The sequence below is a fragment of the Leptonychotes weddellii genome, chromosome X (assembly GCF_054177405.1).
Source record: "Leptonychotes weddellii isolate Sample4059 chromosome X, ASM5417740v2, whole genome shotgun sequence".
NCBI classification, from domain to species: Eukaryota; Metazoa; Chordata; class Mammalia; order Carnivora; family Phocidae; genus Leptonychotes; species Leptonychotes weddellii.
Window position 1 is genome coordinate 99,893,988 of NC_138385.1, and position 26,792 is coordinate 99,920,779.

The 26,792-nt window shown below is 44.0% G+C and overlaps 2 protein-coding genes across 6 annotated transcripts in view; one reads left to right on the forward strand and one right to left on the reverse strand.

Annotated features, from left to right (window-relative positions):
• Positions 1-886: 886 nt before the first annotated feature.
• Positions 887-12,284, reverse strand: HCCS (holocytochrome c synthase). 4 transcript variants are annotated; one of them, XM_006733880.3, is made up of 7 exons: positions 12,131-12,284; positions 11,429-11,572; positions 8,970-9,121; positions 6,310-6,458; positions 5,384-5,503; positions 2,942-3,028; positions 887-2,395 (listed from the first exon to the last, which is right to left on the reverse strand). In XM_006733880.3, the coding sequence occupies exons 2-7, from the start codon at positions 11,538-11,540 to the stop codon at positions 2,197-2,199; spliced, it is 819 nt and encodes a 272-aa protein (XP_006733943.1). In that variant the 5' UTR covers positions 11,541-11,572; positions 12,131-12,284; the 3' UTR covers positions 887-2,196. The 4 variants fall into 4 exon arrangements, with proteins under 4 accessions (XP_006733943.1, XP_030884627.1, XP_030884626.1 ...); XM_031028767.2 differs by having other exon boundaries at positions 11,429-11,556; positions 12,131-12,277; XM_031028766.2 differs by having other exon boundaries at positions 12,103-12,267.
• Positions 12,285-12,424: 140 nt separating this feature from the next.
• Positions 12,425-26,792, forward strand: part of MID1 (midline 1) — a 584,284-nt gene continuing 569,916 nt past the window's right edge. The window contains exons 1-2 of one of the 2 annotated variants that reach the window (XM_081809192.1): positions 12,425-12,681; positions 25,918-26,027. The gene's annotated coding sequence lies outside the window, so the exon portion shown is untranslated. The remainder of the gene's footprint in view (positions 12,682-25,917; positions 26,028-26,792) is intronic. The other variant, XM_081809187.1, reaches the window with a different exon arrangement.

Genomic DNA, 26,792 nt, shown 5'->3' on the forward strand with positions numbered 1-26,792 from the left:
GCTAGGAAGGAGTAACTCTGGTAGAGGATGAACTAAATCGGTAACTATACGTCCAATATATATTAAAAAATTCTTAAGTGAACTTGCACCCCCTAGATTACCACAGGCTGTTTTTAAATTAGGATTCTTGGACTTACCATTTCATTTACAGACTGTCTCTCAGAAGACTGAGTACCTCGCTGGTCAGGGCTGCCCTTTTTGCATTTCCTCTTCCCGGGACGATGCAGAGGGCACAGCTCCCTAGACACAGGGAACTGCTAGGAATGCTCCAGTTTCATATACGAGCCCAGTTCCAAACCCACCTTGTTCAATAATACTTGGCCTTAGGACAGGAGTCTGTTCTGATTCTGAATAGGGCTAACACTGTAGAGAGAAGACTTAGCCTAAAACCCTGGAGAACATCCACAATGAATTTCAAGTTCTAAATGAAGCCTCCTCTCAGAGGAGGGGAGTACTGACCCCTGGACATGAATGAGCAAGTACGATCTAGCCCCAAAAGAGCTCTGAAACCCAGTAGGCCGTTGTCTTTTCCAGGAGTGGTGGAAGGTGGAATGACGTTGACCTTGTCCTCAGCTCTGCGTGACGGTTTACTACAGGAGTGGTTTTTCTCAAGAACTAGTACAGCTTTTTGGGGGGGAGGGGGAACCCCTGCCTAGGGCTCCATTTTCAGTTTCCAGTTACACCACTTTGTTTCCCATAATGATGCCTTATCCTACACTTACTCAGTAGCACTGAGGACCAAAAAAAATATGCCAACCGTAATTCTTTTTCTCAGTAGCTTAAAACGTGAGTAACAGAGGGGAAAACGGCCGCTAGCAGGGAGACTACAGCATCACTTCTGGAAAGGTTCTGTCCGCAGAAATAATTGCGACATGGGAAGTGACTCTTAAAATCCAAACCTGGGAACTATCAGCTTTATTTTATTTTAAAATATACAAATATTTTGACACGTAGAAGATTTTCAAGTTGTTGGATTTTGAAACCACCACACAAAACCGACACAACAAAGAAATCGGTATCAAATGAATCACTCCAGACTGCCAGTTCCTTCGACTAACTTAACGCCAGACTCCAGGGAAATCAAAAGAATATTATCAACACTTTAAGAAAACCCCCAACAATCATTTGTAACATGCTGCTGTAGGTGGAACCACCAGTTTATGAATCACTGGTAGAAAGAATTTCAATGGCAAACTTTGAGCTCCCTGAAAAAAAAAAATCTGCACCGAGACAGTGAGTTGATGAAACATTCTGTATCTGGGAAAAATACTCTTCTTGTGAATCCTAACACTCAACAACATAGAGTCGTGTTTCCGAGAGGGACCATCCTGGTGCTGCGATCTGCGCCAAGCCGTCAAGGTTCTGGTGAGGCCGGCTGGAGGGAGGGCTTCAGGCAGGAGGAGAAGCGGGACTCAGGGGTGGCATAAACTGTCAAAATGCCACAGGCAATGAGACGTGCTTGCTGGGAGCAGAGGTACGTGGCAGGATAGTGGGAATTAAAATAAGAATCTTTTAAAAAGTGAAAACATAGTTCCAATGCACGTGCATCATCAAACCGTGGGGGAGCTGAAGCTATTCTAGAACAAGGTCCAGCCTGAAAAATTCTCACAACTGAGAATCTGGAGCCAAGATGCGCCTTCATTTTGCTCAGTGCGTTGCCAGCGGATAGCTCTGCGTTTCCTTAAGGGTGCGCTGCTCTTGTAGGAACAGTGAGACGCTGGTAACTTTTTCAAAAGCAAAACCACTTATTTGTAATAAATAGTATTAGTTCAAGCATCTGGCCAGCTAAAAGCTCCTCAGCAGAACACGGGCTTTCAGGTCTACGTCTCAAGTATTCCTGAGGAATAGTAAGGAGAAAAGCAGCTCTCTTCACACGACAAGAAACATTCTTTTTCAGACGCTGTTCCCTTTTCTAGATTAAATACATAGGCAATACTGCAGCTGAAGGAAAAACCAAGGGAGCGCTTCCCACTTAGGCCAAGTGGGAAGGAAACCTCCAACTACCTGCTATAGACTGCGCAAGGTAAAAACCAAAGAACGCGGCACAGGGCACCCTTACTACGGGACGTGAAAGGTGTCCTCACGCACTTGCCATTCCCATTACATCATGAGAGCAATTCAGTTTGGGGAAAATAGTTTAATGTATTGCTTGGAAAAAAAATAGTTTCTACTTTCCCATCTCTAACAAAGCAGCGGTTAGGAAGTCCAGCGCCACCACGCGACCTTCATTCTGTCCCACACCGCCGAGAGCGAATCCAAGGCGGGCCGGACGTCCAGGATGGTGAACTGGTAGTCCTGGTTGACCTCCCCGCCGTCGTAGTAGTCGATGACGTACCTAACTTCCGTCCCACAACGGTTGATGATCCAGTCGTGCCTGTCGAAAGGCAACTCGTACCTGAAACGAAAACATGTTTGCGCGCATGAAAACGCCTGCTCTCGGGGTCGAAGATCTAACCGGGAGGTGAGGCTCGAAGAACCCGTCTACTGTGTTGAAGACGGTGCCGCAGAGCCGTGATGAGCCCAGGTCAGACGACGGCTCATTTGCCCGCAAGGCAACATGGTCAACAGGAAAGAGACCAGGCCAGGGAGGTCGGCTGAGATACCGCAGAGCTCCAAGGGCGACCTAAGAATCGGTGTAGGCTGGAAGAAAAGAGGGGGACGCTAAGTGCCCAGATGCAGAGAGACCACGGGAGGAGGAAGAGGACAGTTCCGAAAACAAAGAACACAACTCAACTCAGGGCTATGATAATCAGACAGCGAACGACACACGAAACCCGAAAAAGTCTGCCCACCAACAGGCAAACTTGAGGGAGAGGGAGAAATCTCCAGCTGAATACTGATAACATTTTGGAAGATGGCACTGAGTGCTTGGCTTGGGTGCCAAGGGAAAGCGGACCCTGACCTGAGGAACGTACAATTACATTTCTGCACTGCCACTCACCCCATCCAGGAACGAATTCTTGCCCTTGGTGAATACTCTTTCGCTTTACCTCCGAACCGGATCAATGATGGACCACAAGGACACTCCCTAGAAATTTCCAAATAAGAAAAGCCTATTAAAATATTTTCCTTCCGTTGAGAAACGTGATGTTGCAGTTTCTCAACAACACACATTTTTCTGTATGCATTTTACATAATTTCACGTTTATGAAGTGAGAGAACTTTCAAAACACTTCAAAGAAATATCCCTATTTGGTAAAAATATTGCTCTGTATTTCCGGTTCAAGGACGCTGCACCACCTCCACTACATTCCGAATACTGCAGTCTTGCCAGGAGTCAGGAAGGGGACGCTCCACTTGCTGGGGGGATACAGGTATATTCTCAGGGGGAAAAAAAAAAGAAATGTTAACTATTGGGCATTCCACTCGACTTTCACACCCTGCAGCAGGGTTTTTTTTTTTTAAACAAAAGAAAATCCTCCACTCTTCTTTCATTTGAAACCAATGAACAAGCCTTTTTGAAGAAAAATGCTGGAAGAATCCCTAAGAACAAATGAAATTAGTGCTGGACCAGTTCCTTAGGTAAGTAAATACGGGAGGCCCCCTATTTTGTTAGCTGCTGTCGCTGTTAGGAGGGGCTTCAGCCTTGCTGGGCCTAACGACGTGGGAGGGAGAGAACAAGCCCCCGTGTGACCGAGCCCTACGTGAGGCCCCTCGGCCTTACTTTACTTCCTGCTTTATCGACTACTCACTAGCAGCTCTTCTCAAGAGGGTCACTGGCAAGGAAGTATACTCAACCCAGGCAAGCTTTCCCCTGGAGGCTGTAGCAGGTGTCTTTAAAAGGCCGAGCTAATTTTGAGGGACCCTGGAAAATGACTAGAAGGGGGACTGAAACCAACAAAGTGGAATCTCCTTGTGTGTCTTCTCTCTGCTCCAACGTCCCACTACATGTAGTTAGCAGGTGGCTTTCACTCCAGCACACGTTCAGACACTTGCGGCTCACTTCACTAGCGAGCTGGGAGGGGGACAGAGCTGAGTTCTGCTGGCCTCGGGTTACCGAGAAGGGAATCCTGGTGGCTGCGCCATTCCCTCCTCACACGGACCCCTCCCAGGCCTGGTGCCCTCCCAGGACACCCAGGGAGTGCTACTAATGAACCTCAGAGTCCAAATACTAAAAAAAAAAACAAAAAACAGAACATCTTAACAAAATCAGTGGACTTTAGCCAAGAAGTTAATTTTTTTTAAGACTTTATTTGAGAGCGAGGGAGCATAGAAGCAGGAGGACGAGTAGACTCCCTGCAGGGAGAGGAGCAGAGGGAGAGGGAGAAGCAGACTCCCCGCTGAGCAGGGAGCCCGATGTGGGGCTTGATCCTGGAACTCTAGGATCATGACCCGAGCCGAAGGCAGACGCTTAACCGACTGAGCCACCCCAGGCGATCCTATCATGAATTTAAAATGTAATCTGCCCGTGATGATATAATCTGGCTTTTTGTGCTGACATTCCCCACCCCTACCCTTCTCAAAGTGGACTCCTCAAACCAGTAGCATCTGTGTTGTTCTGGAAATGCCAAGTCTGGGCCTCACCCCAGATCTACTGATTCAGAAACCCTGGGGGTGGGAGCCCAGCACTCTGTTTTAGTAAACCCGTAGGCAATGCCGACGCAGCTCAAGTATGAGGACCACTGCTCGAACTGACGGTCCATCACTGCCAACACACTCGACTGCAGTCACCTATTCTCTCCGAGAAAAAGGCCCACGTGCTAAGACAACCCTCAATGTTTAGTCCTAATGGGGATTCAATGCTAAGGGAACAGAACCGCTTTTCTCATCAGCTTTGGGGCAGAGAGCATTGTACCATCTCCCATCCCACATGCTGTGCCTTCAATGGAAAGTGGCATTCCTCCCACTGAGAGGTGGGGTCTACGGCCCCTCCCCTTGAACCTGGGCAGACTTGTGGGACGGCTGAGGCCAGGTCAGCAAGGGAGATGCAGCTTCCCTGGAGCTTTCTGGAATTCTAGCTCTGGGAACCCAGCCATCATAGCAGCCACAATGAGAGGCTGTGGGGAGGTGTCCTGGCTGACAGCTAGCATCACCAGACGAGTAAATGGTCCAGCCTTCAGAGAATTCCAGCCCACGGCTGTCAAGCCATCCCTGATCAGAACCTGGCCGAGGCCCTATTCGCTGGGAGCAGAGACGAGCCATCCCTGCTCCGTCCTCTCTGCACTTGGGACCCACTGAATCCATAAGCATAACAAAATGCTTGCTATTTCACACAGCTGCATGGGAGCGGTCTATCACACACTAGTCACTGACGCAGGCCCGCCACCTAAAATGTTGTATTAGATAACACGTTGTTGGAATAAAAGGTTCAAACTCTAGAAAGCAGGGATAAAATAAGAAAGATGCTGGAAGGATGGCTGTTAATGATCTCAGACATACTTACGCAGCATGAAGGGCTTCCCACTTCAAAATCTCCTTCCAGGCTTGCTCGTTGTTCTGATTGTGAATCCTGATGATATTATACATGTCTCTCTGACTAATATCATCATCCTTCCACTTCCACCTAGGAAAGAACGTCCGCTAAAACACTTAAACCTTACTGAGGATTCTGTGCAATCAATCCACATATCCATTTCACATAGTGACCAAGAACCACTTACACACGTATCAAAGGACCATAAGGTGACACTTTTTCAGTCAGTACCACTGATTAATGACTCCCCAACTTTGTTTAAGTATTTTACATAATAGTATTTTTAAAAACTACTAATGGCGATGATGAGTTAACCTTATGTGTCAACTTGACTAGGCCATGGTGGGGGGGGGGCCAGATATTTGGGCAAACACTATTCTGGGTGTGTCTGTGAGAGTGTTTTGGATGAGAATAACATTTAAATGGGTAAAACAGAGTGCTCTAACGTGGGTGGGCCTCATCTGATCAGTTGAAGGTCTAAATAAAACAAGAGGAATGAGCCTCCTGCAAATAAGAGGGAACTCTTCCTGCCTGATTGCCTTTGAACTGGGACACTGGTTTTTTCCTGCCTTTGGACTGGAATGAAAACATCAGTTCTTCCTGGGTCTCCAGCCTGCAGACCATGGGACTTCTCAGCTTCCATAATCACGTGAGTCAATTCCTTATAATAAATCTCTTTCTATGTATAACAACACATCCTGTTCTGTTTCTCTGGAGAATCCCGACTAATACGCTGGCCTTGCATTTAAATTCTTTTAAGTCTGAAAAATCAGTTGAATGTTATATACTGATTAGCTTACACAAACTTACTGTATGGGGATGAAAACCTCTTTAACATTTAATTCTTAGATGAATTTGATGAGCAAATTTATACTCTCAGTAATATGCTCACTCACCCTTTCCGTAACATTGCATTCCAAAACATCTGCTCGGAAGGATAAACCCACTTTTTCTCCGAATCTGCTCTCGGAATGGATGACTCCTCTCTCACAGTAGACAGTGCAAACGGCTGATCGGGGGCTGGCATCTGATTAGGTGGTGGCATCTAAGTAAATTAAGCGGATTTTTTTAAATGTTGGAAACAGGACATAAAGTAGAAACAAACAATAATAATCAATGACTTTCTGGAAAGCAATGCATCACACACAAGGTAGAGGTTCCCTATTATGCCAGTGACGGCTGAAGTTCAGCTCTCCCAGATAATTTGGCTTTTTTGAAGAGTCAGAGTTCCAAAGTTTTTCCTTCTTGTTGAAGTTCTCACAAATGGTAAATACACACTGCAGTTAACATTCTCTGTCTCTTTCTCCCCAAGGATTAAGAAGTAAAAACTAATATCACGACTGTAGACGTTTCTAAAAACCTTTCTATGACGAGCTTTTCAAAAATGACTGTTCACTCTTCTGAGGAAAAATCTCATAAAATATAGGTACACCACCACTTTCTTTTAAAATATTCTTGGGGCACCTGGGTGGCTCAGTCGTTAAGCGTCTGCCTTTAGAACTCGGGTCATGGTCCCAGGGTCCTGGGATAGAGCCCCACATCGGGCTCCCTGCTCCGCGGGAAGCCTGCTTCTCCTTCTCCCACTCCCCCTGCTTGTGTTCCCTCTCTTGCTGTGTCTCTCTCTGTCAAATAAATAAAATCTTTAAAAAAAATATTCTTTACTTTTAGGATCTTGCCAATGCTTTCAGTCTCCGGACTGAATACATTATAGAGTAGCGACACCACCACAAGACTCCTTGCTCGCAGACACAAGGGGCAGCAACACTTGTGCAAACGCCTTCCCTGGACCAGCGTCCTCACCCTAGGCACTGCTGCCATTTGGGGCTGGGCGACTTTCGGTGATGGGGGTCTGTTCTGAGCACTGTAGGATTTTTAGCAACCTCCCTGGTCTCTACCCAACAGTACCCCTCCTCCCAAGTTGTGACAACCAATGCCCTCCCAGGGGCAAAATCACACCTGGTTGAGAACCCCTGGCCTAGAACTTCTTCTGTGTTACAAGTATGAAGGATCTTCTAGCAGATGCACATTTATCACTAAGTCACGATATGGCCCCCCCCTGGCCAGAATGACGGCAGCGGGAAAACCGGGTATGCCAGGCACCACACCGAGCATTTTACCTGCATCGTCACCACAGGGGGCTGAAGGACACATGTCAGAGGGAGCTGGGATTCAGTTTGGGACATGCTGCTTCCTAGCTGAGTGATGTGGGGCAAACTGCATGCTCGCCCGTTCTCGGTGGCTTCAGCTCTAAAGATGGGGACGAGGGTTCCTGGAGGGTGTGTATGGTGCTTAGCACAAGGGCTACAGATGTCACCAGAAGAAATGCTGGCTGTTATTAATATTCTTGCTACAGGTAACAATCCCATGGGTAAGAGTCTAGGTCTGTGGGGTTCCAAAAGGCCCATGTTCTGACCCACTAGGCTATTAGATTATCTAGAACAGTAGTCTTATGGGGGCACTTTTAGAAATATCTGGAGACACATTAGGTTGTCGTGACTGAGAAAAGAGGGTGCTCCTGGCATTTGGCAGGTGAAGACCAGGGATGCTGCTAATATCCTACAAAGCACAGGATAGTGCCCTACTGCAAGGAACTGTCCGGCCTCAAACGTCAACGGTGCTGCCCTGATCTTGTCCACCTTCTTCCTCAACACACCAGTCTCCTTATAGCTTGGCAGGGTCATTACTGAGTGTTGAGGCTGAATGTTTGTGTCCCTCCAAATTTACTGAATCTGCCAGCACCTTCCAGTAGGACTGCTCAGCCTCTGAAACTTTGAGAAAGAAATGTCTGCTGTTTACAAACCACCCAGTTGATGGTACTGTTATAAATGTTATGTTATATAACATACACATATATACACACACACACACACAGCCCACACACACCCCTTCGCTTCCAGACTAAATATTTCTAGTTCCTTCAAATGTTAGCCAGTGTTTCTAAATACTTCTGATAACCCTGGCCTTCTAAGAAGCCTATTCTGGCCTTCCAGAGTACAGATCTGAGTCTGTCTGTCTCTCCATTAAAATGTGATTTCAAACAGGAAACCTCCATTTCCTACACTGTAACAAAATGTGGTGAGGCCATGCTTGTCTTGTCCTTGCTTTCTCAGTGGCATCCCACTGGTGGCCGCCACATGACGCTGTACCACACCAGCGACTCACACAGGCTGGTACCCGGCTGTGCTGGAAAACAGAGCCCTAATCAGGCATCATGCCTATGAGGTTTCCCAAGACCAGAAATACCTTTACCAATTCTAGCTGCACTCCTAATGGGATTTCCCGCCTTCCACTATCTCTAAAGGAAATATTCCTTTGGTGTGGCTTCTTTCCAGTCAGCCTACTCTGGCACTTCAAGATCAGTGTTCCCTTTTTATCAGGCACTCTCTGAAACTACAATTAGTGATGCATTCAGGATTTTCAATGTCTATGGAATATCAGACTTTTTTATTTTAAAAGGAAAGGAGAATTAATCCTAGCAGTCAGCAGTCTGTCTTGGGAGTTCATGAAAGCATCTCGGCAGAAAATGTTCCAGGAAGAGAGGCCGGGTGTGAATTACCAGATTAGAAGGATCTAGGTTCTCCTTATTCTCAGCCACAGCACCCGTAACAGGACATTCCACGTACTCATACGCACGATCTTGGTGGGCGGGCACAGAGTTCACTTTGTTCTCACAAGTTGGGTTAGATGGCTCTGTGCTCACGGGACAACCTGAAATAAATCAAGTAAAAAAGTGTCACCACAAAGGCAGGACATCTGGCTCTCTCAATCCCGGCCCAAAAGAGCTGGATTTCTGACCAGTGATCACCATCAAAGGCAAAGCCAGGTTTCTATGGTTCCAAGCTGCCAAGAGCTAGGCTAGCTAACATTGTAATATCCTATACACCAGGAGAAGGTTTTACAAATTTACTTTCCCCTTGAAAGAGAAATGGGTACCCATTCCCTTACTGTGTCATGCCCCCAGCAAAAACAAACAAACAAACAAAATCTCAACATTTGCAAAAGAATGTATTGTGCATTCCATGGTTTTAGAGATGGGCTAGTAGGTACCTGCGTGGGTTCCCAGCAGCGAGTTGTCGCAGAGGAACCTAAGCAGAGGCCCAGCCATGTTTTAACCGGGTCTCCCTGACTTTCAATTCAGATTCCAGACAAGGCCCAGCCCTGATCAGGACACAGGATGCCAGGCTTACTGACGCCTTCTCTCAGGTACTGGAGACAGAAGATGGAAATGAGCAGAGGAGCCTTCAAAAAGGCTCCTGGAGAAAAGTCTGAATGCCCCTCTGCTTGTGCTTTGCTCCAGGACAGAAACAAGGCACAGAAAACTACCCCCTGATGGGGTTCTATTCCCCATCAGTTGATAGCAAGCATTTAGCAAGAAAAGGCACATATTAAAGAAAATGTTCCATAGTCCACATAGGATCCAGATGCCACTTAAGAGGGAAGGTCTGAACCTACAAGAGCAGCAGCAGAAGGGGCAGGTGATGTCCAAGAATCCAGGGTGCTACTGGAAGCAAGTGTGGAGATTGAGAAGCTGGTCTTACACTGCAGAGAGGGGGCAGGCACGGGGAGAGCCATGGCCCAGGAAGACAGCTGCCCAAGTAAGGGATCCTTGTGTTAGGCAGCAGCAGTAACACCAAGAATATGCTGGATGCCTGACACACCAAAGACAAGTTTCCTTTCACTTCCTTTCCCCCGTTTCTCCTCGCAGACCCTCATTCCCTAGGACCCTTTACAGCTGTCCACTTGAGGGGTGAAGGGAGACTTGCTCTACCACCTTTCCGCTCCCATTCAGAGTGCCAATCTCTCCTGGGTCACTGATCCCAGCTGGGTGTGAGAAAATACTGTTATATTTCCCATATAACCAGGAGCCCCTTTAGTCGCCTACAAATATCCACATTCTTTACTTATGCAAACAAATCTGACTGACGACTCTTCTGGATACACAGTAAATGAAATCAAACCATATTCAGGGCTCTATGATCTACCTGGGGACACTCAGAGTAGGAACACATCAGCTCTGTCCAACTGTCTCCATTCTTCCCGTACAGAGAAACCCTGGAAGAGCACTGGGTCTGTCCTTGTCCAAGGTCACAGAGTTTTTGCTGGCTTTGCCACTTATTAGCTGTGTGGCTTTTAAGTTTCCTGAATAAAAAATAGGGAGAAAACCTACCACACAGGATTACGAGGATGAGAATGTATACTCCTCAGCCAAAGGATTTTTTGTTCTATACGTTGCTCTTCTCTCAGCGAAAAAACAAAACCCACCAGTGCTTGGCATAGACTGGGCAGTGAGTAAATTCTTGCTGAATGACCAAGGGGATCAAAGAGTACAATGCAAGGAAGTGTTTTTCAGGTCATACTTTTATATAAACAATCTAAAGCAAATGTGGACCATCCATTCTCACCTCTGCACCCAAGGAAAGAACAGCAAGGCCATAAGCGATGACTTACTTTTACAAAGATGAATAATGCAACAGATGTAAAGTTGCCTTGACAGATAAAGACCGGTCTAGACCAAGGTTTCTCAACCTTAGCACTCTTGACATTTGGGGCCAGGAGATTTTTTGTTGCACAGGTGTACTGTGCACTGCAGGATGTTTACCAGAACTCCTGGCTTCTACTCACTGGATGCAACACCTCCTCTCAGTTTTGACCAACAAAAATGTTTCCAGACATTGCCAAATGTTACCCCCCCCCGGAAGGAGGAACGGGGGTGGCCACCCAGGTTGAGAAATGCTAACTGCAAACTTTGAGGGGTAAGGGCTAATGTATGGAGCCATCACTCCACTCTCATGCACTATCTTAATTGTCACAACAGCCCTGTGAAATATTATATCCTCATCTTTCAGATGACAGGTTGCGACTTAGAAAAGTAACTTGTCTACAGTCACATACCTTGTAAGTAGCACCATAAGGAGAGAACTCACTTTGCCCCACTAGCGTGTTATGCTGCCTCTTCCTCAAAATCCTTTTGAGAATTCTCTTTTGTTTTTATTTTCTAGACAAAGGGTCAATTACCTTTCATTTTCCCTTCATGAATGGGACATCCTGAAGGCGGGGATGCTGTCTGATGATCTGAAGCATCTGAGGTCTGAACAGCAACAGCAGGGGTAGATGCAGACAAACCCATGGTTGGAACCGCCGTGCTGAATGCAAACAATTCTAAACTCAAACGTGCCAAAGCAAAAAGACAGATTAATGCCTATGCCTGGACTCCGACCACTCCCTTGGTCTTCTTAATATGCCCAACCCTTGTTCTTCCTCCTTGTCATTCTGATGTAAATCTACAGGGCAGGATATCCACTTCGAGGGATAGCTTTAATGTATTAACCCCTCTGGGAAACACTACTGTGAAATGTACACCACGCCACCCTTTAGGGGCACGTTTCTAAGATGTGCGGATTTTGGGGGCGAGGTGAAGGGGATCCCTGAGAAACTATGTCACGGAGAGGGAGTGTAGGTCTGCGTAACAGGGAGCCCTAAACGTGGTGACCCAGAGGGGAGTCCAGACTAAACCCCCACAGCCGGGCTTAGAAAAGGATTGGGAATCAGGGCAGGGTACAGCGCAGAAAAGAGATTCGAGGAAGGAAGGAGGGAAGGAAAGGACCTCCGAGAGGGGAACGCGGCCAAAGTCGTCTTCATACGGCCCCTCCGCGTCCCACCTGCTCCAGTCCCGGGACCCCAAAACCCACCGGCCTCAGCCAGCCTGCTACTCCGCACCTGACTCCTGTCCCAAGCCGCTCCGAGGAGCCGGCCCCGCCTCTAAACGCCAACCCGCGGCCGCCTTCTCCTCCTTCGGTCACCGCTATCGTCGCGGTCACCGCGGGCGCTCTAGCGCACCGCTACTTCCTTTTCCGAAGGCGGGACTTCCGGGAGCGCAGGAGGCGGGGCGCGGGCTGAAGAGGTAGGGCTTCCGTCGAGCACGAAGAAGCGGGCCCGCCCCCTCCCGCCTCGACCTATAAGTGCGAGCGCCGGTTCCCCCGGCCCCGCCCCTCCAAGCCAGCGCGGGCAGGGAGAGTTTAGGCTGAGCCAGAGACTTCCATAGAACGAGGCTCTGTACTGTAGCTCCTCTAAAACGCAGAAGGGCTGCTTTACAGGTGTTAGTTTTAAAGTTCCTATCTCTTAAATTGTATCTCATCAGTTTTAATTATAGTAATGACTCAAAAACATCAGCAGGTGTCCAGAACTGCGGCCGACTCTGGAGATCCCAAAATGAACAAATCAAGGTTCCGGCTCCCAAGGCCTTCTTAGCTGGGTGTGTGGACTTGAAGGTCTGTATTTTCACTTACCTCTAACAGAAATTTAGTATTTTTTCCACCAGGAATGCAGGCAACAAATCCTAGTAGTGTCAGCAGTATGTGGCACTAATAGAAACCACAGAAATTGTCACAAATGATGGTTGTTTCTGTCTTAAAATACTATTCATCACTACTTTGAAATTAAGATAATTTTATTCTGTTACTTAAGAGTGTTACTAAGAAGCATATGCCTTTCTGTATCACTGTGGTGGAACTGTGAAGCATGCCCAGGTGGCCCTTCAGGGCCCGGCCGGCCATCTCCAGGGTGCTGGGGGCTGTTAGCTGCTGACACCCCTGGGCTGAGTCTCTCTCCAGGAATTGCCCTCTGCCAAAGAGAACTGCCTCAGGCAAAATCACATCCCCTCCCTGGGGACAGGCTGCTGCCTCCAAGTGGCCTCTGCAAGGAGACATAAACCCCAGGCTCTCACCTCAAGGAGGTCACCTCAGAAGGGCCATCCCAGTGTCAGTGGCTGAGGCTTCCACTGTGACTGCATCACAGTTCAACTTCTCCCTTTGCCCAGACCTCCGGTCGCTCTCTCATTGCTGTTCATGAGAGCACTCCAATGCACACTGCTTGGAGTCTCAGCCATTTTATTAAGTTTAATTGTTGATTATTATTTAGATTTGGTGAAGTTGATCAGATCAGGAAACAGCTACCATTGAATAAACAGTTTATTATACTCACAGATCCCAAGAGGGGGGTTATACATCACATGGTGGGGTGCCACATGCAGAAGTGCTGGAGTCCTTCGTGAGCCAGGGGGGCAGGGGGAAGGAACAGGTGAGGCAGGCTCTGGAGCAGGTGTACAGCGGATAGTGGCTCAGAGAATGAGAGCCCAGCAAGGGAGGTGGCTGGCGAGTGTGGACCTAGCTGCTCAAAAAAGGGAACTGACCAAACTGGATCAAGACAGCATTTTAAAATCTGTGTTATATCGGTGTATATTTCCTGGGGAACCTGACCTTTAATGATCAAAATCTGTTTTTCTAAAATATGTGGATAACTTCTTTTTAATATAATTGATTTCTTGTATTTTATGTTCGTAAAAATATTATTCTGAGAAGATACTTACAGACTTCACCACAATCCACAGGGGTGTATGGCACAAGAAGGCCCCAAACCTCTGGTAATTGGAGAGACAGGCAAGCAAACAGATAACCATATTGTTACATCTCAGTATATGTATGTGCAGACTGTTGGAGACAAAAGGGAAGAAGTGACTGTTTCAAGGGTCACGTGCCGAAAGTGGATAGGAAGGAAAGAAGTAACAAGGAGGCTTTATAAAGAAGAAGCTACCAAACAGGGCATTAAAGGAGAGCTATAGGTGGGTAGGGAGACTGGGGGGGGACACTTTCAACCTCAATTCCCACTCTCCCCAGGCAAAGACTAACTGCTCTTTACCTGTTTCTTCTACTTTTCCTTCCATGTTCCAAACAACGTGGTAACACAAACACATGTGTCCCTCCCCTGTGCCAATAGTTACATGGTTTTGGATACATCACAGTTTAGTATTTAGATTATTGTGACTGTTTGTTATGACCAAACATGATTTTTTTTCTCATACAACTTTTTCAATAGAATTTAATACTTGCCTTTTCCCCCTTTGTCTAGATTTTTAGGTTATCCCTAAGCTTCCTGTCTGCATTGTAAATCTCCTCCCAATGCATTTAAATATGTCAACTAATGTATATGTTTCCCTTTTTTCCCTTGAGCCCTCTCTCACAGATAAGCACCTCACCTCTGCCACTGCCCAATTCTAAAATGTTTGGAAGTGATTTCTGCTAGTCATCTTCTTGGCACTTCCTTTCAACCTTTTCCTATCATGTGTCGGATCTCTGGTTCTTGGATACCCTGTATTCTTCTTTGCATTGTTTTGGGAGCACATCCGTTTTTGAGGTCTTGAAAACCAGAAATGATAGATGTGGTATACCCTCCCATGTGATTGGTAGTTTGGATATGTAATCCTAGGTTTAGAAACATTTCTCTCAGAATTATTAAGCAGTTGCTTCATTGTCTTTTAGTTTCCATTGTTGATGTTGAAAAGTCAAGTGTCATTTCTTTTTTTCGCTCAACAATATTTTTAACTTCTCTTTCTTTTAGTGGCCTGAAAAGATGTGTGCTGATATAGACCTCTTTGCTTTCATTGGCTTGGTACCTGATGGGACCATTCATTCTGGAAACCCATAACCTTCACATTGGGGATATTTTCTTGTATTATTAATTTTCTTGATAACTTGCTCTACTCCCTCTTTCTTCATTGTCTCTTTTAAGGAACCTCTATTCCTCATATGTTGGATTCCTAGACTGACTCTCTAATTTTCTTATGTATTATTCTATCACTTTTTCATCTTGTTTTATTTTTTATAAGATTTAAAAAATTTCCCAACCATTTTATTAGTTTATTTCTGTTATCATGTTTGAAATTTCCAAGATATGTGTGCATATGTATTTGTATGTATGTTGTATTTGTGTGTGCATGTGTACGTGTACAAGTGTGTGTGTGAGAGTATGTGTGTGTATTGTGTATGTGTGTACGTCTGCCTGTACAAGGCAGTGCATGTGGGTTTGCCAATCTGTGGTAATGTGATATGAACTCCTGCTGTCAGACGCAAGGGTTTAGCAGAGAAGAAAAATTGAAGGGCTTTTGTAATTACAAACTGAATTTATGACTGGTTCTTGTAAAATAAGTCTCCTTTCCAAACCTACAGTTGCTTATGTTTACAAAGTGCTGCTTTTGTACTTCTTAGAGCTCCCACAATTCCATGTCTTCTGCATGATTCTCCTTCCCCCCCATAATTCCCTGTTTCTTTTATAATTCCCCATCTCTCCCCAATTCTCCACTCTCTTTCACAATTCTTTGCTCTCTCATAATATTCCTCCCTTTACAATTCCCCAGTTTGTCCCACAATTCCCTTTCCAACAATTCTCTGTCCTTTCCCAGAATTTCCCATGTCTCCCACAATTTTTTATGATCTCCCACAATTCCCTGTCTCACACAGTTCTCTGTTGTTTCCCATGATTGTCTGTTTCTTCCATAACTCCCTGTCTTTCCCACAATTTTTGTGGTAGGGTTTTAAAAATATTTTTTAAATTGAGATATGATTGGCATATAATTTTAGATTAGCTTTAAGTGTACAACATAATGATGGGATATATGTAAATATTGTGAAACGATCACCCCCAATAAGTCTAGTTAACATCCATCACTGCACAGTTATACAATTTTTTTTCTTCTGATGAGAACTTTTAAGATCTGCTGTCTTAACAACTTCAAATGTATAAGACAGTATTGTTAACAGTTGTCACCATGCTGTACATTATATCCCCTGGACTTAATTTATTTTACAACTGGAAGTTTGTACCTTTTGACCACTTCCATCCATTTCACCCCATCCCCACCTCCAGCCTCTGGCAACCACCAATATGTTCTGTCTGTGAGTTTGGTTTTTTAATTGTTGTTTTTTGGTTTTTTGTTTGTTTTTAGATTCCACATATAAGTGAGATCATACAGTGTTTGTCTTTCTCTGACTTATTTCACTTAGCAAAATGGCCTCAAGGTCTATCCATGTCACAAATGGCAGGATTGCCTTCTTTTATATGGCTGAATAATATTAAATTGTGTGTGTGTATTACATTTTTTTATCCATTTGTCCATCAGTGGACACTTAGTTTACTTCTATGTTTTAGCTATTTTAAATAATGCTGCAGTGAACATAGGGGTGCATGTATCTTTCTGAGTTAGTCATTTCCTTTGGATAAATATCCAGTGGAATTGCTGGATCATAGGGAAGTTCTATTTTTAATTTTTTGAGGAACCTCCATAGTTTTTCCATAGTGGCTACATCAATTTACATTCAAACCAACAGTTCACAAGGGTTCCCTTTTCTCCATATCCAACTTGTTATTTCTTGTCTTTTTGAGAGTAATCATTCTAACATGTGAAGTGAAATCTCAGTTGGGTTGATTTGCATTTCCCTGATGATTAGTGATGTTCAGCACCTTTTTAAAAAAGACTTATTGATTGATGAGAGAGAGAGAGAGAGTGTGTGTGTGTGCAAGTGCACATGAGCGGAGGGGAGGGGCAGGGGGAGAGGGAAAGTATCCTTGAGCAGACTTCCTGCTGAGCGCAGAGCCTGATACAGGGCTGGATCCTAGGACCCTGAGATCATGACCTGAGTTGAAACCAAGAGTTGGATGCTCAACTGACCGAGCCACCCAGGCGTCCCTGTTCAGCACCTTTTTGTGTACCTGTTTGCCATCTGTATAGCTTCTTCGAGAAAATGTCTATTCAGTTCCTCTGCCCAGTTTCTCATTGGACTTTTTTTTTTTTTTTGCTATTGAGTCGTATGAGCTCTTTATATATTTTGGCTGTTAATGCCTTATCAGATATATGATTTGCAAGTATTTTTGCCCATTTGGTATGTTGCCTTTGTATTTTGTTGATGCTTTCCTTTGCTGTGCAGAAGCCATATAGGTTGATGTTTGCTTGTTTACTTGTTTATTTTTGCTTTTGTTGCCTTTGCTTATGGTGTGAAATCCAAAAAAATTATCTCCAAGACTGATGTCAAGGAGCTTTGACTGATGACAAGGAGCTTTGGGTAGTATGGACCTTTCAACAATATGGATTCTTCCAATCCACGAGTATGGAATGTCTTTCCATTTATTTGTGTCCTCTTCTATGTCTTTCATTAACATCTTACAGTTTTCAATATACAGGTCTTTCAACTTTTTGGTTGAATTTATTGCTAGGTATTTTATTCTTTTTGATGCAGTTATAAATGGGATTCTTTTCTTTCTTTTTTTTTTTTTAAAGATTTTATTTATTTATTTGACAGAGAGAGAGACAGCAAGAGAGGGAACACAAGCAGGGGGAATGGGAGAGGGAGAAGCAGGCTTCCTGCCTAGCAGGGAGCCCAATGCGGGGCTCGATCCCAGGACCCTGGGATCATGACCTGAGCCGAAGGCAGACGCTTTAACGACTGAGCCACCCAGGTGCCCCGGGATTATTTTCTTACTTTCTCTTACTGATAGTTCATTATTAGTGTATGGAAATGCAACTGATTTCCCACAGTTTCCTGTCTCAAGCACAATTCTCTATTTTTCTCATGATTTCCTGCTCTCTCTTACAATTCCACATTGCTCCAACTATTCTGTTATTTCTCAAAATTCCCCTTGTCTTCCGCATTTTTGTTTTTTCTCCACAATGATATTCTCTCCCACAATTCTCCATCTCGCCCACAATTCTCTGCTCCCTCTAATAATTCCATGTGTCTCCCAAAATTTTCTATCACACCCACAATTCCCTGTTGTTTTCCAGAATTCCCCATTCTTTCCCAGAATTCCACTTGTCTACTATAATTCCCTCTTTTTTCCAACAATTCTCTTTGTTCCTCAGAATTCCTCTTTTCTCCGACAATTCTGTTTTCCCCACAATTCTCTACTTTCCACAATTCTCCCTTATCTTTCTCACTTCTCTGTGACTCCCACAATTCCTTGTCACTTCAACAATTCCCTTTTGCCCCACATTCCCTGTTCTTTCCTACAATTCCCTCTCTCAAGTATAATTCTCTGTTCTCTCCAACAATTCTTTATTCTCTCCCATCATTTTCTGTCGTCTTCCACAATTCCACATCTCCCACAATTCCCTCTCAAGCACAATTCTCTATTCACTCCCACAATTGTCTCTTCTTTCCCACAATTTTTCCCCTTATCTCTCACAGTTGTTTCTCTCACAATTCCCTTTATTTCTAACAATTCTTCATTCTCTTATCCAGTATACCATTATCTCTCACAATTCTCTCTTCTCCCATAATACTCTTTTCTCCTACACTTCTTGTTTTATCTCACAATTGTCTTTTTTTCTTCTTACAATTCTCTGTTCTCTCCCACAATTCCCCTTGTCTCCCACAATTCTTCCCTTTTCCCACAATTTCCTAGTCTCTCCACAATTCTTTTCCTTCCCACAATTTATTGATTCCCACAATTCTTTGTTCTCTTCCACAATTTCTCTTGTTTCCCACAATTCCCTGTTCTCTCTGACAATTTCCCTTGTTTCCCACCATTCTCTATTCTCTCCCACACTCCCTGTGGTCGCCCACCATTCTGTTCTCTCCCACAATTCCTCTGCTCCCCCACACTACTCTGTTCTCTCCCACAATTCTGCTTGATTCCCACAATTCTCTATATTCTCCCACAACCCCTCTGGTGCCCCACAATTCTATTCTCTCCCACAGTTCCTCTGCTCTCCCACAATTCCTTGTTCTCTCTCACAAGCTCCCTTGTTTCCCACAATTCTGTGCTATCTCCCACAATTCCCTTTGTCTCCCACAAGTCTCCATGCTTTCTCACAATTCTCTGTCCTCCCACAATTCCTCTGGTCCCCCACAATTCCTTGTTCTCTCCCACAAGTCATCTTGTTTCCCACAGTTCCTTATGTCTCCCACAATTCTCCATGCTTTCCTACAATTCCTGTTCTTTCCCACAATTCCACTGGTCCCCCATAATTCTGTTCTCTCCCACAGTTTCACTGCTCCCCCAGAATTCTCTGCTCTCTCCCATAATTCCCTTTGTTTCTCATAAGTGTCCATGCTTTCCCACAATTCTCTGTTCTCTCCCACAATTCCACTGGTCCCCCATAATTCTGTTCTCTCCCACAATTCCTCTCTTCCCCCAGAATTCTCTGCTTTCTCCCACAATTCCCTTTGTCTCCCATAAGTCTCCATGCTCCCCCACAATTCTCTGTTCTCTTCCTACAGTTCCCTATGTCTCCCATAATTCTCCATGCTTTCCCACAATTCCTCTTCTCTCCCACAATTCCACTGGTTCCCCCATAATTCTGTTCTCTCTCACAATTCCTCTGCTCCTCCAGAATTCTCTGCTCTCTCCCACAATTCCCTTTGTCTCCCACAATTCTCCATGCTGTCCCACAGTTCCTGTTGTTTCCCAGAATTCTCTGTTCTCTCCAACAATCCTGTTCTCTCCTAAAATTCTTCTGCTCCACAATTCCCTGTTCTTTCCCACAATTCTGTTCTTTCCTAAAAATTCCTCTGCTCCCCCACAATTGTTTTCTCCCATAATCCCTTAGCTCCCCTGCACTTCTCTATTCTCTCCCAAAAGTCCCCTTGTTTTCCACAGTTCTCTGTACCCTCCAATTAGCCCTTCTCTCCCACAGTTCCCTTTGTCTCCCACAATTCTCCATGCTTTCCCAGGATTCCTGTTATTTTCCACAATTCCTTGTCCTCTCCCACCATTCTCACTTGCTACCCATAATTCCCTGTTCTCTCCCACAATTCCTCTTCTCCCCCACAGTTCTTTGTTCTCTCCCACAATTCCCCTTGTTTCCCACAAGTGTCTGTTTTCTCCCACAATTTCTCTGCTCTCCCACAATTCCGTTCTCTCCCAATTCCCTTTGTCTCCCACAAGTCTCCATGCTTTCCCACAATTGCTATTGTTTCCCACAATTCCCTCTTCTCTCCCATAATTCTCTTTTCTCCCATAATTCCTCTTGTCCCCCACAATTCCCTGTTCTCTCCCACAAGTCCCCATGTTTCCCAACATTCTCTATTCCCTCCCACATTTCCTGTGGTCCCCCAATTTTGTTCTCTCCCACAATTCCTCTGTTCTCATACCATTGTCTGTTCTCTCTGACAGTCCCTCTGGTCCCCCACAGTTCTGTATTCTTTCACAATTCCCCTTGTTTCCAAGTCTCTGTTCTTTTCCACATTGTCTCCCACAATTATCCATGCTTTCCCACAGTTCCCCTTGTTTCCTACGATTCCCCGTTCTCTCCCACAATTCTGTTCTCTACCACAATTTCTCTGCTCCCCGACAATTCTATTCTCTCCCATGATACTTCTGCTCGCCCCCCACTTCCCTATTCTCTCCCATAGTCCCCTTTGACTCCCACAGTTCTCCATGTTTTCCCATAATTCCTGTTATTTCCCACAATTCCTTGTCCTCTCCCACCATTCTCCCTTGTTACCCACAATTCCCTGTTCTCTCCCACAATTCTCTTTGTCTCCCACAATTCCCTGTTCTCTCCCACAATTCTCTTTGTCTCCCACAATTCCTTGTTCTCTCCCATAATTTTCTTCTCTCCCACAATTCCTCTTAACCCCCATAATTCCCTGTTCTTTCCCACAAGTCCCCTTGTTACCCACAATTGCCAGATAGCTCTCATAGTTCCCTTTGCCTCCCACAATTCTCCATGCTTTCCCACAGTTCCCATTGTTTCCCACAATTCCCTGTTTTCTTCCACAATTCCCCTTGTTTCCTACCATTCTGTATTCTCTCCTACAAGTCCTCTGGTCCCCAACAATTCTGTTCTCTTCCACAATTCCCCTTATTTTCCACAAATCTCTGTTCTTTCCCACAATTCTCTGTTCTCTCCTACAATTTTCTGTTTTCCCACAATTCCCTGTCACACCCACAATTCTCTGTTCTTTTGTCTATTCTTTCCCATAATTCCCCTTGCCTCAGACAATTCCCTTTTTCCTCCCATAATTCCCTGTTTTCTCCCACAATTCTCTGTGTTTCCCCATAATTCCATTTGTTTCCCACAATTCCTCTGGTCCCCCACAATTCTGTTTTCTTTCACTATTTCCCCTTGTTCCCATAGTTTTCTGTTCTCTCCCACAATTCCTCTGCTCACCCACAGGTCTCTGTTCTCTCCCACAATTCCCTATGTTTCCCACCATTCTCTATTCTTTCCCACAATTTCCCTGGTTTCCCACAAGTCTCTGTTCTCTCCCACAATTTTCCTTGTTTCCCACAATTCTCCTTTTCCCCCACAATTCCTTGTTATCTCCCACAGTTCTGTTCTTTCCCACAATTCCTCTTGTTGCCCACAATTCTCTATTCTTTCCCATAACTCCCCCATTCTCTCCCACAATTCTCTTCTCTTCTACAGCTATCCTTGTTTCCCACAATTCTCTCTTCTCTTCCACAATTCTCCTTGTTCCCCACCATTCTCCAATCTCTCCCACAGTTCCTCTGTTCCCCCACAATTCTGTTCTCTCCCAAAATTTGTCCAGTTCCCCACAATTCCCTGTTCTCTCCCAAAATTCCTCCTGTCCCCCATAATTCCCTATTCTCTCCCAAAATTTCTCTTGTCTCCTACAATTCCGTGTTCTCTCCCACAATTCCCCTTGTTTCCCACAGTTCTCTGTTCTTTCCCACAATTCCTCTGGTCCCCCACAATTCCATGTTCTTTCATATTCCATAGATACGCTTAACGACGTGAGAAATGATGTAAGTGTATTATTACTCATTGTAGTATTGTTTGTAATAGGAAAGTATTAGAAACCATCCAAATTTATATAATCAGTGAAAGACCAGTTGCATAAATTATATTAATCCAGACAGTGGAATAGTATACAACTGTTAAGTAAAAAGCAAAAGGAATGTTTTATGTACTATATGGAAAACCTCCAAGATATTTTAGGTAAAGAAGAACAAGAGTGAAAACACTGTGTGAAGTATGATACCATTTGTGTAAAAAGAAAAAAAATGGAGGTGGGGAGAGAATGTGACTTCTATAGCATGTGACAATGTCTGCTACATTGGAATAACCCCTACTTAGCCTTTAGTGGTTAATTCATGGTGATGGTTGCCCAGCTCTGTAAATGCGCTTAATGCCACTGAATTGTACGTTTAAAAATAAAATGGTAGGGGCACCTGGGTGGCTCAGTCGTTAAGCGTCTGCCTTTGGCTCAGGTCATGATCCCAGGGTCCTGGGATCGAGCCCCGCGTCAGGCTCCCTGCTCGGCGGGAAGCCTGCTTCTCCCTCTCCCACTCCCCCTGCTTGTGTTCCCTCTCTCGCTGTGTCTCTCTCTGTCAAAAAAAAGTCAATTCAGAGGTCATCTCCTCCAGAGTAAAGGCCATGGCTAAATACATTTTCTTTATATTCCCACAGTAACTTTATAAATTAGCCACAATAAATGAAATTGTCTGAATGTATGTCTGTCTTGCTCCCTAGGGTATTGATGAGGCTGTTGGTGGGGACCATGCCCCACCCATTCCATGGACTCTGAGACTGGCCTCATGTCCAGCATATGGTAGGCACTCAGGAAATGTTTCCCTGACAGCCTGTCCTACAGATTTCAGACTCAGGACTGCAATGTCAACTTCTGCTGAGTTCGATATTTGCATACACTACAGAGTGATTACCCCAATAAGTCAAGTTACCATCCATCATCATACAGGTGGCTTCCTTCACCCGTTTTGCCCACCCCCAACCCGCTTTCCCCCCTGATAATCACCAGTCTGTTCTCTGTATCTATGAGTTTCATTTGTTTGTTTTGTTTTTCAGATTTCACATGTAAGTGAAATCGTGTAGTATTTGTCTAATTCCGTATGATTTCTTTTAACTTTAATCACCTCCCTAAAGATTACTAGCCCTAAAATGATATTTGGGGTTAAGGCTTCAACGTGTGAATTTTGAGTAGGACAGAGTTCAGTCCATAACAATAAGTTAGACGTGTTTTCTTTTCATCATTTTTCTTGGGTTTTTTCTTATGGTGAGTTTTGCTTTGAGTAATTTTTGTGCAACTTAATTTGCAGTCTTTTACGGTTTCTGGGTATTAATAGCATAGTCAGAAGTATTTTCAAGTTCTAAATAAATTCTTTCATGTTTTTTCAAGTTTTTAAAAGTTTTCACTTTTTATTTTAAAACATTAATATATTTGAAATTTATCCTGGTGTAAGGAATAAGTTGCAGCTCCAATCCCCTTCTATATTTTTCAAACAATTACTCAATTGTCCCAGGATGATTTATCCAATAAACTATCCCCCCCCCAGACACCCCTATACTTAGATTTGAGATGTCTCTTCGTTATTAAGACATTAAATCCCCATGTATTCTTGGACCTATTTTTGGATTTTTTGCTCTGAGGCATTGTCATATCCATGAACACACCAATACCACATTCATTGACATATTGGGACCATCTTGCAAATCACTAACCTCTCATTACACTTCTTTTTCAGAATTTTTCTTGATACTTTCGTGTATTTATATTTCTGAATCAAATTTGTAGTTGGCTGGTCAAGTTTTTTTAATACCTGGATGGTAATTTCATTGGGATTATGTTAAATTTATATATTAATTTAAGAAGATGAGAACTCTTTAGAAAAATGAGTCATCCTATACAAGAATATGCAGGACCCTCCCAAATGTTCAGTTCTTCTTTTGTGTCCCTCAGTACCATTTTTAAGTGTTTCTTCAAATCTGAAATATTTTTCGATGAGCTTATTTCTTGGTATTTAAACTTTGTTGTTGCAGTGGAAGGGAAATCCTTTCTTTCCTTATGTCTTCAAACTTAGTGTTGGCATATTTATGAAAGCTATTGGCTACATTCACCTTATGTTCTACAATGTTTTGAATTTTCTTATTGTCTTTGGTCTTATTTTTTGTTTATATTGGGTTTTCCAGGGATTCTTTCATATCATCTCAACTAATAATAACTTTACTTTCTCATTTCCCATTCTAATGCCTAAAATTTCTTTGCGTTGCTAATTACATGGGCTAGGCACTACCAGCAAAATATTAAATAATGGAAGTGGTGGTGGGCATTTCAAAATTTTGTGGGAATGTTTCGTTGTGTTAACTTTTAGATTGGCTTAGATATAGTTTTCTTAATCATGTTCACAAAGTCTCCATATGTCTCTGTTTTATTATGAGTTGTAGCAAAATCAACAAATGCTTTGGTGAATGGACTTCCATAGAAGATGATAAAGGGGTTGTTTGCTATCTAAGTTAACGTGAACTGAGCCAGCACAGGCAGAAGGAGGAATCCACAGGCAGGGGTGACCTGGGAACATGAGTCCTTGGGAAGTATCATATAACTTAGGGAAACTTGATCTTCCATGGATCTGGAGATTCAAGTGAATCAGATCTTGAGCTCCAAGGGATAGGGAGGCCAGGCCTAGCTGACAATAGCTTAAACTTTGCTTAAGGGTGAATTTATTAAATACCTATTATATAAAATATGAGGAGTTGATCATAAAACACTCTGTGGTCTTAAAGTTATATGCGTATATCTACGTGCCTGAACAGTTGCTTTTGATTTTATGGTTTGGACCGATGCTTCTCATACTTGAATGTGCACTCAGATCCCTCCAGGATCATGTTAAAATGTAGATTCTGATTCAGTGAGTCTAGGTGGAGGATGAGAGTCCATGTCCTCACAAGTGGCCAGGTGATGCCGGTGCTGCTGGTCCAAGGACCATACTTTAGATGGCAAGGTTTTAGAGTACCCTCTGTGTTGTTCATACAAAAATATACAGAGATCAAGAGCAAGCATTTGGAAACTTTTGCAGCAGTTTAAGTGATTTTATATTTAGTGAATCCAAAGTTCAGCTTGCGTTTTGTGTGTTTGCTTTTTATTTCATTAGTAATTTTTTGTTTTTGTTGTTTTACAAAAATATTGGTCTGTGATTAGAAATTTAAAAAAACCCTAGTCCGGGCGCCTGGGTGGCTCAGTCGTTAAGCGTCTGCCTTCGGCTCAGGTCATGATCCCAGGGTCCTGGGATCGAGTCCCACATCGGGCTCCCTGCTCGGCGGGAAGCCTGCTTCTCCCTCTCCCACTCCCCCTGCTTGTGTTCCTGCTCTCGCTGTGTCTCTCTCTGTCAAATAAATAAATAAAATCTTTAAAAAAAAAACACAAAAACAAACCCTAGTCCTCCATTGCAGATAGTTCAAGAAGCTCTACTTTAAACTACCTCATAGTGAGAGAAAACTGCTTCTCTCTCTTCTCTCATGTGGAAGCAAGAGCATTTATCTAAAGTTTTCAGTTACCCTAAACGAATTCAGCTTTGTAACATATTTAGCGACTAGTAGAGATGAGTATGATTAGTCCACTATTTAGAATAATGATATAATTCGCCCCTACCTTTATTTACATAACAATTTTAGTAATAATAATATACTCGATTTATTATTATTTTTTATTTTTTTTAAATACTTTATTTATTTATTTGACAGAGAGAGATAGCGAGAGCAGGAGCACAAGCAGGGGGAGTGGGAGAGGGAGAAGCAGGCTTCCCGCTGAGCAGGGAGCCCGATGCGGGGCTCGATCCCTGGGATCATGACCTGAGCCAAAGGCAGACACTTAACAGCTGAGCCACCCAGGCACCCCTACTCGGTTTATTTTTTAAAATTCCTTTATAATTGCTCAAAGTGGTCTTATTCTTTAATTCATTGCTTTTTGCAGTATTGCCATGCTAAGCACTGAGCCGCCCAAGGTGAGAGAGGAGTATGTGCACTGATGTGGTTTGAGGCCCACCTGCAAGAGCTCCTCTGTGCAAACCCATTTATCCCCAGGTGAGCCTGCTGTGGTGTTGGAATTCCTCACACTGAGGAATGGCTGCTAAAATGGGAATGCACTGGTACTCCTTGTGAACATGATGCAATACAGATTTTCTGCATCAGATGAAATAGAAACAACTGATTGTGTCTTATGCTGGTGGTTAAATATTTACAAGAAATTCCATTTCTGGGAACTTCACTTGACTTTTTGGTGGTTGTTGTGTGTTCATCTGCTTCGTTCTCTATGAGCACGTGACAACATATGTGAGAACTCCACCTCCATGTGTGCTGGAGAAAGGGTTAAAATTAAGAACACTCTTGCTGTTCATTTAAAGATTTCCTGAAAATTAATGTGTGCATGTTTGCGTGTGGCTATTATTTTATTGTAACAGTGAACAGCTCAGTCTGGCCCCCAGAGTATGAGAAAACAGAGAACCATCACTTTGAACCAGTAACTCCAATAGATTAATTTGTTTCATGAAAGTTATGTCCCTGAAAAGAAACCTCAGCAGTATGCTTAGGTCATTTCCTAAGGAGGACAAGGGACTGTTTCATTGTTGGGTGGGAACATCGGGTCCTTATAAAATAATTGTTTTCTCTGCCTTTCCTTTCTATATTATTCTCTGTTTTCCCTTACTCTCTCCCTTCCATCCTTCCTTCTTCCTCCCATCCTTCTCTCCCCACCATCCGCCTTTTCCTTGCTTTTATTTTTTTTAAAGATTTTATTTATTTATTTGTCAGAGAGAGAGAGAGCGCACAAGCAGGGAGAGAGGCAGGCAG

Coding starts and splice junctions, on each gene's coding strand:
- HCCS (XM_006733880.3), bottom strand. CDS start 11,540: ATGGGTTTGTCTGCATCTACCCCTGCTGTTGCTGTTCAGACCTCAGAT. Junction 9,122..11,428: donor TCATGAAGGGAAAATGAAAG/GTAATTGACCCT, acceptor GATTTATTTCAG/GTTGTCCCGTGAGCACAGAG. Junction 3,029..5,383: donor TGGGAAGCCCTTCATGCTGC/GTAAGTATGTCT, acceptor GGAAATTTCTAG/GGAGTGTCCTTGTGGTCCAT.